Source organism: Poeciliopsis prolifica, unplaced genomic scaffold (assembly GCF_027474105.1).
Source record: "Poeciliopsis prolifica strain line A6 unplaced genomic scaffold, Auburn_PproV2 SCAFFOLD026, whole genome shotgun sequence".
Classification (NCBI taxonomy): domain Eukaryota; kingdom Metazoa; phylum Chordata; class Actinopteri; order Cyprinodontiformes; family Poeciliidae; genus Poeciliopsis; species Poeciliopsis prolifica.
Window position 1 is genome coordinate 4,857,194 of NW_026562401.1, and position 11,739 is coordinate 4,868,932.

Consider the following 11,739-nt stretch of genomic DNA (forward strand, 5'->3'; position numbering starts at 1 on the left):
CATTAAGCTTTCCCAGCTTAATATACCAATATTTACAGTCAAAATAGTTTAAAAAAGGTTCATAAAGTTGTCAAAACTCAAGAGTTTTCAGCATGAGTGGTAGTGTAGTGAGTGCTGCAATGTAAACATTTGAGTCATAATTAAGCTAATTTACAGGAAATCAGATAACAAATATTAGATTTAAAAAAACAAAAGCTTCCATTTGTGACTGTAGAATAGCAGATTGATCTCTGTGGCGTAGGATTCAAATAGATGATGATTAAATGAGAAAAAACTCTTGACACAAAGTCTGTTGATGTGCTGACTCTGTTAGAAAAAGTGTAAATGTAAATCAATAGAGATCTGCTAGAGATCACATTCCTGTCTAGCTGGGAGACGCTTCTTTCACCATGATCAATACCCGACTCATAGTTTTGATTAAGTTTGACTCACTGAAAAGTTTTGGGGGACTTTAGGGACTTAATTGATTAAATCTCCTGGTAACAGAAATGTCCCTTTTCGGTGCTCTGATTCAGACGTCCCCTTCTTAAAGGGAGCTGCTCTCTAATCTGTTAGCGATGTTTTAGGTTATAAGTGCATCAGCACTGTCTCCTTCTCAGCTGCTTTTATGTGCAATTATAAGCATCACTATGCTTGTTTTGTGGTTTTTATCCCACTCAGCTCGCTCTCACACTCTTCCTCTCCTCCCCTCGTAGATTTCAGACACCATTACTGGACTGCAGCTCTCTGTCTCTGGCCCTCTCGGCTCCATGGAGGAGATGTTTTCTGGCAGCAAGCCGTTCCTGGTGTCGACGCGGAACTGCCGGAGGTTGTCCGAGAACGTGATAAATCTCCTCTCCTCTATCTCCCTGGCTCGGTCCAGTGCAGAGGCAGGGCCGGGAAACGACAGCGGCGTCAGCGGGGCATCCATCACGCCCCTGACGCCCGTCCCGCCCTCGGTGGTTCCCACAGTGGTGCCCACCAGCAGCTTGTTGCCCAACCCCTTCACACCTGGCTGGGCCGCCAACACTCTGATAGTCAATGAGGACTACAGGTAAGGTTGTTTATCATAGTTTAAAGAAATTTCTGTGGATAAATACTTATTCAGTGGAAAATTGTTAAAAAAATTTTTTGATTGTCTTGAACAATACACAGATAAATACAATTTACGCAAAAATGACAATGTACAATTTGAAAATTAATTATTAAACTTTGGTGTCTTGATTTTTGTGTAATTTGAATTATTTTTATTTCTAACAATAGACATAAAATCATTGTTTACTTTAGTGATTGTTTATTTGATAAATACATTTTTTGATCAAATTTGATTTATTTCAGATAAATAAATTTGAAATAGATACATTTTAAATTGATCAAATTCAAAACATTTGATAAATTTTATTTTTAAAATCTGAGAACAATGTATCAAAGATTATCTACATTTTTGATGCATTTTTGATAACTTATCAAAATTGTCAAGTTTACTTTATCAAAATACATTTTTGGTCAAATTTGATTTATCAAATTTTTTGTTTCAGTAAAATCAAACAAAAATTAAACACGATACCAAATGAAGACTAAAAAATATTTATTTTATGCTTGCCATAATAAATGACATTTTGCAAGTTGTTTGAAATAAATATAAATTGTATTTACTACCATCATATTTATTCATCTCGATTATGACTTATAATTATGATACAAGTTTTAACACTTAAAGGTTGGATGTAATTAACTCAACAGATATTTTTCTTACTGCATTTAGGATAAAATTGGTTCTGCTTGTTTGATCACTGATGTGAAAATCTCTGTTGCTTTAGGTGGCTGTCGTACGTGTTGCTGCTGCTGCTCGACCTCATAGTGTGTCTGTTCATCCTGCTTGGACTGGCCAAGCAAGCCCGCTGGCTGCTCATCCTGTGAGTGAACTCGGTATTTTATCTCCAGACTGAAACCGCTCTGTCCTGATGTACTGAGTGTCCCTCTGGCTGAGCAGTGTTTGCTTTCCCCTCCCTCCTCACAGGATGACCGTGCTGGCATGGCTGGCTCTCTTCCTTAGCTGGGGCTCCCTGGGTTTGGAAACGGCCACGGTGGTGGTGAGTATGGATCCAGAAAAACCAGGCAGGAACAGGAATGATACCAGGGACCATCAGTGAAAGGCAGCAGTTGAGAAATGATGGATTAAGGAGCCGTGGCCCCTGATGGCAGGACTATGTTTAATTTTTGTCTCCATTGTGCTAAACTGTGAAAAGCCCAGTCTCGTAGGGAATGCTGCAGTCATGGCAGAGAATCAAGACGGCAGGAAAATGGGTCAGAGATTAAAGATTCAATGAGCGCGTGCACGCTCGTTAAAGTGCATTTGTCCACCAGCGTGCGTGATTTTGCATGCAAGTGTACTCGCAAGTTTGTGGGCGTTTGGCTTGGAGAAATAAAGATAAAAGATGAAGAGAAGTGCCTTAAGCGAGAGAGAGGAGGGGACAGGAAGCGCTGGGGAGTTCATTTTAGGATCAGGAAACAGAAACAATCAGCTTGTTGTCAGTGGGATAAGCTGAAAGCTTTTGCTGCAGCCTGACCTTTTGGATAATAACACTAAGTGTGCAAAAGTGTGAAAGTGAGGCACATTTACAGTTTCAGGAGCAAAGGTCAAATCCTGCTGTACTGTTTCACCCTTAAAATCGCCTACAGGCTTACATTTATGGAGTAAAAAGAGCCTGTATACGTCTGCGGCAGAAGAATGTCTGTTTTCAGACATTTAGACATTTTCAAAGTGCGGCCATTGTCTGTGGGGGCGCTGCTTTCATCCTTCAAGAGTCGAAAGTGTGGATATATTTTCTATTCAGCTTCCTTGTGTCATGTGGAGCTGGTGGGAGATGTCCCAAAGCATGTGCGTCCACACAGAGCCACTCTGTCCTTGGTTACTGACAGGAGAACAATGGAGCAGCTGTGATGCGGCCCAGCCTGTGCTGTGTTGGGTCAGTGGTTCCCAGTCTGTCAGCCGGCCTGCTTGTGAGGGGCTCTCACTCCCTCTTCTGGTGGGGCGATCTCAAGCTGCAACTTCTTTTTTTTTTTTTTTTTTTTTTGGGGTCTAGCACTTGAAGTTTTTCAGATTTGATCTCATTCTTACAATAAACTTCAGTGTATTTTATAGAGATTTTTTGATTTAGACCAACACAAAATGGGGTTTCACTGTGAATTGGATGAAACATGGGAACTATGATGTGCATCTGCATTTAAGCCACTTTTTTTTGCCACCTTAAATAAAATCATATTAAAATGTTATATTCACCTAAAAAGGCAGGTTGGAGTGCATTATTCAGAGAACTTTTTAAGACACCAGTTACATAAAAAAAAGTTTGAATATTCAAACAGTAACTGCATTTAATCGTGCTTTCAAATTTATTTATTGAACAAACAGTGGAGGAAATGGTTAAAAATAACAATCCAGACAGTTTTTTAAAACATTATTAGTTGGATTTTATCATGACAACAATAAATCACAATTTTTAACACAACAAGAAATTCATTATGATAAACAAAATAATAAAAGATACAATAAATGCAGACTCCTAGTTGGTCTTGCACACAATAGGCTAATAAATTACCAACCCATTTGTGGCTGTAATGTGAAAAATGTTTAAAAGTTAGAGTAGTCTGAACACTTTACCAAATAACTGGATCTTTAAAGTGCATCCAACTCAAAATAAGTTCAGGAGGGAAAACACTAATTGACCTGTAGCCACTGTTACAGGAAAAGAGATTTCTAATCTCTATGAGATTTTCCTGGTGAAATGAAGATTAAATCAAAAATTAGATAAATAGTAAATAGGCTAAAAGACAGGAGGATTCAACATAACCGAACCAGTGCTTGATATACATTTTGGACTGCAGTTAGATATATTAAACATTTCAGCTGGCCAATGTTTCTACTAACTCTGTTCCTTTTATCATTTCCTTCATTTATTCTCGTCTGTCCATCTATCCCGTCTTTCCTCTCATATCATCCCGTCTTTCTCTGCCTGTGGTTCCTGCTGCAGGCCCTCAGCGACTTCTGCTCTGAACCAAACACGTTCGTCCTCAACTCCACCCAGATCACCACCGGCACCAGCTCAGGTACAGATGGTACAGCTTCTGGAAAAATAAAAAAATGAACCCTTGCCCTGCACATAATCTGCTGCCCTAAATGTGCCTCAGATAGCAGAATCCAAAACAATACCAGATGAATGTTCCTTTCTATTGTGCGCTGATCTTTTGTGTGCTGCTGTTTCGCTGGCCGTTCAGACGTGTTGGATTATTACCTGACCTGCAGCAGGAGCATGAACAGTCCATTCCAGCAGGTAATGTGATCGCTTTCAGTCATGTGGACATGTTTCAGCACATTAGCCTGTGAGCGCTGAGGAAGAAAGCGGAATGCAAGGGCGAGAAATATAGATGTTCATGTACGGCCGGTTTGTTTACATAAACTCATCAGATCAAACCAACTGTGATTTTTGGAATAAATCTGCCTCATCCAGCTGCAGAGAAAACACACCACAAATTGACAACAGAAGAGTTTGGTGGTTGTAAAGTTCACTATCTGCTAAATATTCTACAGTCAATTGTCAGCAGCATTTCAGTGAAGCGACTGGGGGAGACGGCAACTGAGACAGAATGTGGACAGATACGTAAAATCACAAGGCGAGATTAGTGCAGGCTGAAAGGTCTAAATCAATAACAATATAGACCAATTCCAATCTTTCTTAACTGTTTTGGGCATTTTTTTCAGAGTCCAACAAGACCAACCATTGCTTATCTTATGCCTTGTTCAGTGTAGAACTGCAGTGCAATTTTCTTTATGGAAAACTATTAAAACTCTGGTTAGAAATAAAGAAAAACAATATATGTATCAATAACAATATCAATAGATATATGGCTGATAGAATGTTCAATAATTTCCCTAAACTCTCATCCAGAACTGCGCAGCATTCGTTCCAATTTTACTCAATTTTACAATATTTACGTCTTCCCCTTCTCTCTTAATACTTTTTTCTGCCTAATTAATGTTGAATAAAATCCACTGCTGTCAAAATTAATATTTAAAAAAGGAAAATGTATAGATTATACTTTGTGTCATAACACAAAGGCCTGTCTTACAATGAGATGGAGATATAGTCTCTGAAAGCTTTTTTTTGATGATTTCTCTGGAGTGTGATTTAGCTCCTCTGCTGAATTATTAATGTAGAATTATTTGAGCATCTCTGCATTGAATAGAATTCACAAAATATAAAAACATCGCATAAGAATGATTATAAGTCTCAATGATGAACATCGTACTGTAGATAACTCAGATTAGCACTTACAAAAAAAAAAAAAAAAAAAAGTAAAAATGAAAATGAAAAGCGTGTGATGGCATTGACCTCGGTGAATTTCTGGGTTTAGCTGCTGACCCAGTCTCAGAGGGCGCTGTCAAGCATCCACACACACCTCTCCAGCCTGGACAGAAATGCTCTGCCACAGTTCCCCAAAGCCGAGGTAGGCAACAGCTTCTGAACAAAAAGATGCAAGCGAAAGACTCGACAGGAAAATTCTCACATTTGTCAACTTTGTGCCACTCGCAGAAGTCGCTCAGGGAGGTTCAGCAGATACTCAACACCACAGAGGGCAACTTTCATCAGCTGGTGGCTCTGCTGAACTGCAGGATCCTTAACAAGGTACAGCATACAAATCAAGCATTCCCAAAACATAACCTCCAAACTTTCTGAGCATTGTATCCCTTTTTTCCCTCCTTTTAGGACTACATCGACTCACTCAAAGGCCTGTGTTACGACGGAATGGAGGGATTGCTCTACCTCTCCCTTTACTCTTTCCTCTCTGGCCTGGCCTTCACTGCCATCCTTTGCTCTCTACCTGGAGCCTGGAGAAGCTTTCCCAGGTGAAAAAGAAACATCATGCAGGCATTGGAATGGCTCCGATATCTGTTACTCTTTAACATTTACGACTGTCGATGTTGAACAGTCCTGCTTTGAAAACGGAAAACCTTCATGTCAGGATGAATTTGTTACTCCGCTGTTTCACAGTCCATGCCGCCTACACGAGCTCATTATGACAATGAACATCACAGATTTCTGTATTATGTGCAATACTTCTCAACATTTAGTGTGCACAGAAACATTGGAGTTAATTTTATGAGAATGCATGCTGCATGGGCTTGGCTGATGTGGTGATGGTAGCTAAATATTCATAACAATCCTTAAAAAGATCATAAAGAGTTTTTATGAGAGCTGAGTACTGAGAGCTTTCACTGTGTGATCGTTGAAGATAATTATACCAAACGCTTTAAATGAGTTTCTAGTGAAAATATTTTAGTACAATGGAAAAAAGACAAAACTAACTTAGAAGAAACTTTTCATCCAGATATAAAAACTTGTTTTAAGTCAATCATTTCTTATTCTTCATGAAAATTGTTAATTCCACTGGCAGATTATTTCACTCGTAACACAGAAAAATGTCGTAGAGCCATAGTTGTGAGAAACTCCGTCAGGAATCTTTTGCAGTGACGTACATGTGAGATATGAATGGTTTGTGAAAGCTGTGGCACGAATGATGGAGAATATTTTTATATGGTGTTATCTTTCCTGTGCGATTACATCTACAGACACACTAGCATGTCCAGATATTAGAGGCCTCGTCCTCTTGTCGTCAGAACTAATAAATTTTTATGCGCTTTCAAAAACTCAGTTTAATTTAAACTAAAACCAATTAGTTGTAAAGACTCTGACAAAGAGGAGATTTGAGAAAATTCTCATTTGTGTTTCTGTGTGTTCAAGGGAAAACTGATATTTAGCATCCAGCACATTACATATGTGGTTTTAATAAGATTTACAATCAACATCGCCGTGTGTTTTAATAACTTTCTATTTGAAAACGGCACTTTAAAATAATTCAACCTAAATATCTATCCATGCAAATGAACCTTCTGCCATGTTTAATTCCTAATAGGAAGTTGTGGTTATTTTGAAGCAATTTGAAAGACATACAGGTTTCAGCTTTGTGCTATGCTGCCCCCTATGGGTGTGGCATGTTTTAAACGACATGCCAAACCCATGAGGAGTTTGGCAGAATTTTGCAGGTTCATGGATGAAAACTATTCTGAAATTGATCTCATGTGTGTATTATTTTTTTTAAAACGATTGGCAAAGGTATTTGTTTTTATAAAGACTCAACTACATGTGCATAAGGTGTAAGCTTCTCAGCATCAATCAGTCCAGGTCCAGGTGCTCCAGGAAAAGCACCTCATGCTCAGTCTCCAGTCAGAGGAGGACTGTGAAAAAAATTGGACAGTGGCTGAAAATAGAGCGTCAATGGATTTTTCAACTGCATAATTCTCCAAAATTTATGTCAGGTGTGCAAAATATTGTCAGCAAAGGTGCCAATAACTGTGAAAAACAGTAGTGCATGGATTCCTCACCAATTCATAATGAACAAATTTACTCAAATCAAAGGTGGGTTCCTATAAATGTGGCTGACGCTGAACTTACTCAATCTACCAACTAGACCTAATTACAGAGACTCAATGTCAATGGTTTCCATTTCCTTGATCTTATGTTTCCCCGTTTTTGCTTTTTCTCTCTGTCATGGACGCCAACAGTGAATCAGAGGAGTACGACGACTCGGACAGTGAGAGTGAGGACCCCTTCACCTCCCATCAGGCACGTAGACAGGCATCCTCGGGGTCTCAGCGAGGGGCAATGGCCCCCTTCTATAATTACCCGGGGGCCGGGTGGACACCCCCCTTTTCTAGTGCGCCGCCCCTCCCGTGAGTAACACAGACACTCAGACACACAGACAGACAGACAGACAGACAGGAAGACAGACAGACAAAACATGCTGAATGTTTTCAGACACACATCAACCTTGTGATTCTGTCGCCACATCTGGACCATCTGGCACCTTCACACTGCTGACCCCCATCTCAGACCAGGTCCATCAGGAGAGCAACACAACACAGAGTCTGAATCAATGCTGAGAAGAGAGCTTTAAGTCCTAGTCCATCACTCCAGCACACAGATTTATCACAGTGTTAGCAAGCTACGCTCATCTTTGCTCAAAGAAAGACAGATTAGACACGAGGTGACGCCAGTGAATTGGAATTTCTTCTAAAAACAATTCCAGTAAAAGAATTTAACAAGGTGAAACTACATTTCGAGTGAAATATTCCAGGAACTTGTTTCCATCACTTTTGATGATCGTGGCTTACTAACGGCAAAAACCTAATGCTTGGATTTTTAGAAAGTAAGAAAATCACACAGTAAAAGAAAGCATTTTGATACAGAAATATTACGTTAAAACTAGGGCTGTGTGATACAGTTTTAAAAAGTATTATGACATAAGCATTTTCTGTTTTATCCACAGTTTTCACTCCACATGATTGTCTATTTTTAAGTAGTTTTGAGGCACAGAGGTGAAAATTTAAACTGCTGCTGTCAATTACGCAACAAGTTGTTGCTAGATAACCAAAGAGCGAATAAGTCGGTGTTGGTGAGAGGGTTGGCGAGAGGTTGAGCGGCTAAAGTCTTCCTTCTGCCTACATCCGCATCCAATACGAACAGAAAATTGAGTGCACGGAAAAAAGCACTTTGCAGAAAAATGTGTAGTTTTGGGAAAGATTCCAAAGAAGTGGACTTTAATTAGAGTGAGGCATCACACACAGACATTTTCCAGGGCTTGGCCTGAAACTGTGATGTTTGTTCTGTTAAGCATGAACCAGAGACAACATCAAAAAATTCTAAAGATGGGGAAAACTTACTTTTTTCCAGTGTACCAAAGTTCTCCTTTTGTTTGCATTTCATTTGGATATTAAGGTAGCAGAGTTTGGATAAAGAGTAGAGAGGCACAGAACACAAGAAGCTTGACGAGTTAATGATGATTTGGGGTTCAGGATTTTGGAGATTAATCAAGTCCAAAGTCATCACATGTCAGAGCAGTTCATGGTTCGCTCTGCAGATGGGCTTTAATCCACCCACCATAGCGTTACTGGGCTTTATTGGAACCTGTAGAGAAATTGTCAAAAGGAAGGTGAGAGATACCAGAGCCAACACTAAAGGCTGCTTTTAGAGAAAGCTGGGCAGCTTTGGTAGTGCTGGGCACCTCATCACTACCAAAGGCTGATCGCCTCCGTGCCACACTGCATTGATGCAATAATCCATGCAAAAAGCCCTGACCAAGTACTGAGTGGACTCACTTTGCCATACATGAACATACTATTCAGCAGATCAACATTTCTGTATTGAAAACAGTTTTTCATTAGACTTGTATTCTATTTAAGTTTTTAAAGGGGACCTACTGTGTAAAATTCACATTTTACACGTCGTTGTACTTCCATTTGGATCTCAACTGCTTGGAAAAACAACCCGAGGATTATAAAAAAAAACCAACAATCATTTTTGAGTTAATGTTTTTTGGTATCTGGAAAATGAGCCGTTTCAAAAATATCCCAGTTGTTGATTCACATCTGATGGGCACTGCACCGTTACCTAGCAACCCCTGCCAAGCCTAGCCCCGTCACCTAGCAACCCAGGCACGTTTGGTCAGCTGGTTGTATGACGGTACGCCCTGTACAATGGATGCTGGAAAAAATATTAAGTGTTTTGTTGTTGACTTAACCTCCAGAAACCACTTGCGACATTCTTGTTGGTTGTGCAGGAGGCTCTACTTCTGCTTTTCAAAGATGTACGGGTGTGTAATTGCACATCTATTTGCAGCCATTTTCGTGTGCGAGTGTAAACTTTGAGTTGGGGGTGTGGCCAGCAGCAGCTTATTTGGATTTAAAGGGACCAGAGGCCCTAAAAAACTGAAATCTCATTTTCTAAGAATAATTTTGTTCAAAAACATGTTTTGTGTAGCCCATAGATCTAAACTAACCTGTTCTTGCCCTTTAAGAAAGTTAAGTTTGAGTTTTGATTATAGTTGTAAGCCAATGTCATCAAAATGAACAGAAATAAAATCTTAAAATATATCACTCTGTGCAGAATAAAGCTATAATGGATTCCCTTTTTGAATTGAATCACCGAAGTAAATCAACTTTTTCGGCTTTATTGGGATGCAGTTGTAGCTTCAGTCTCTACATGTACACATGCACATACACAGAGCTGCCAGGCTGAGCACATGAACTGCAGACAGACACACAGACAGGTCAGTGTGAACTAGAGTGTAGGCAGAGAAACAGACACAGCTCCAGAGGTCGGTCGGTCTGTCTGTCTGTCTGTGTGTCTGTCTATCCGTCTGTCAGGTGTTTTCAGGACAGACGACGTAGTGCCGCTCGGGACATTTCACAGATCTGGTTGCGAACGGCCTCCTGTCTCCTGGACAGCAGTTCAGGTGCACTGCTGTGCCGGAGGCGGAGGGCGTCTCTGACGAGGCTGCGCTCGTAAAAATCTCCGGCGATGTGAGGCTCAGGTTGTCAATAGGTAAACCCCTCGGCCCCCTACTCCCCACTCCTGCATCATCGCTGTCATCCGTCTCCTCACTGTGGTGTCCGGATCACTCAGGTTATTATCTCCCTGCGAACTGTCCTGCTGCTTCTCTCTCTCCAAGGTCCTTCTGATCCCCGTTTGGTTCCCCTTCTTTTACGTTCCCCCTCCCCTTAAATTATTTGGTGCTGTCTTGCTATAAATTACTCTGATTAGTCTCATTGATAATATTATCACACAGATACAAATATACTGATGTATCTTAGGAAGAGAGCAAGCACTATAGCATAGTCCATTCATGTTAAATTTGCTCAGATCTCTGCAAAATCACAAAGTCTTACCAAGTATTTATGGTCTAGTTTATAATGCAAATATCTTTGTACTCTTGAAATAAAACAAAAGTAACTTTAAAGCACAATACAGGAGCTTATTTCAAGTAAATAATTCCTTAATATTGATGAAAAAGTATTAATTTCCCCAGCAGACTATTTCACTTTTAACAAGATAGTCTCATTTTAGAATTGAAAAAAATCTGTCAGTGGAACAAGACATTACAACCTGTAACACGGGAAAAATTTCCTGTTCATTTACCAGATTATTTCACTTATAACTAGTAAGTACATCTATTTTTTAAAATCATTATTAAGGAATTATTTATTCAAAACAAGCTCCTATTTTTTGCTGAAAAGTTACTTCAGCTAGTTTTTGTGTATTAAGATATTTGCACTAGAAACTAGACCAGAAGTACTTAGTAAGGTTTTGAGTTTTTGCAGTGTGCAAGTCAAAGTTCATTAGAGCAAAAACATTAAAGCTGATATATTGTTGATGAATTAGTCTTAAATGCAGTTTAAATGCTGTTTGCATCAGGAGTGGACTAGCGCTTCCCTTGAGGGCCAGTGGTGCTTATAGTTAAGTGCTGTGCTTTTCTGCACTTTATTTCTAATCTCTCTCTTCTTCTTTCTTTTTACCTGTCTTTGGGTCCCGTCACCCTGCGGCCCCCTCATCCCCCGTGTCATTCTGATCGTGTCTCACCCCTGCTTCCCCTTCTCTTCCCGCTCCTTCTCTCCCTCCCTCTTCTGTCCTTGTCTCTTTCTGTCTCCATACAGGACTCCAAACGTTTCCTCCAATGGCAACCCTGGCTATGAGAGCCTACCCCTGACTGACAGGCAGTCCCCACCCCCCTCTGTGAGTTCCTCTGTGCCCATGACGCCATCATGATGTGTTTCATTTTTCCATTGCGCTCCGCGCTCACACCAGAGACAGAGAATTTTTGTGACTTTGACCTCCTGATACCAATTTCCCTTTAAGAATTATATAA

The 11,739-nt window shown here is 40.1% G+C and overlaps 1 protein-coding gene across 2 annotated transcripts in view; it reads left to right on the plus strand.

Moving 5' to 3' along the window:
- The window catches only part of ttyh1 (tweety family member 1), a 29,131-nt gene that overhangs the window by 15,833 nt on the left and 1,559 nt on the right, over positions 1 to 11,739 (plus strand). Inside the window, exons 5-14 of one of the 2 annotated variants that reach the window (XM_055047486.1) lie at positions 696 to 1,033; positions 1,800 to 1,895; positions 2,000 to 2,072; positions 4,011 to 4,086; positions 4,255 to 4,310; positions 5,392 to 5,484; positions 5,571 to 5,663; positions 5,745 to 5,884; positions 7,601 to 7,768; positions 11,528 to 11,606. In XM_055047486.1, the coding sequence (XP_054903461.1) occupies positions 696 to 1,033; positions 1,800 to 1,895; positions 2,000 to 2,072; positions 4,011 to 4,086; positions 4,255 to 4,310; positions 5,392 to 5,484; positions 5,571 to 5,663; positions 5,745 to 5,884; positions 7,601 to 7,768; positions 11,528 to 11,606 (1,212 nt within the window). The remainder of the gene's footprint in view (positions 1 to 695; positions 1,034 to 1,799; positions 1,896 to 1,999; positions 2,073 to 4,010; positions 4,087 to 4,254; positions 4,311 to 5,391; positions 5,485 to 5,570; positions 5,664 to 5,744; positions 5,885 to 7,600; positions 7,769 to 11,527; positions 11,607 to 11,739) is intronic. The other variant, XM_055047487.1, reaches the window with a different exon arrangement.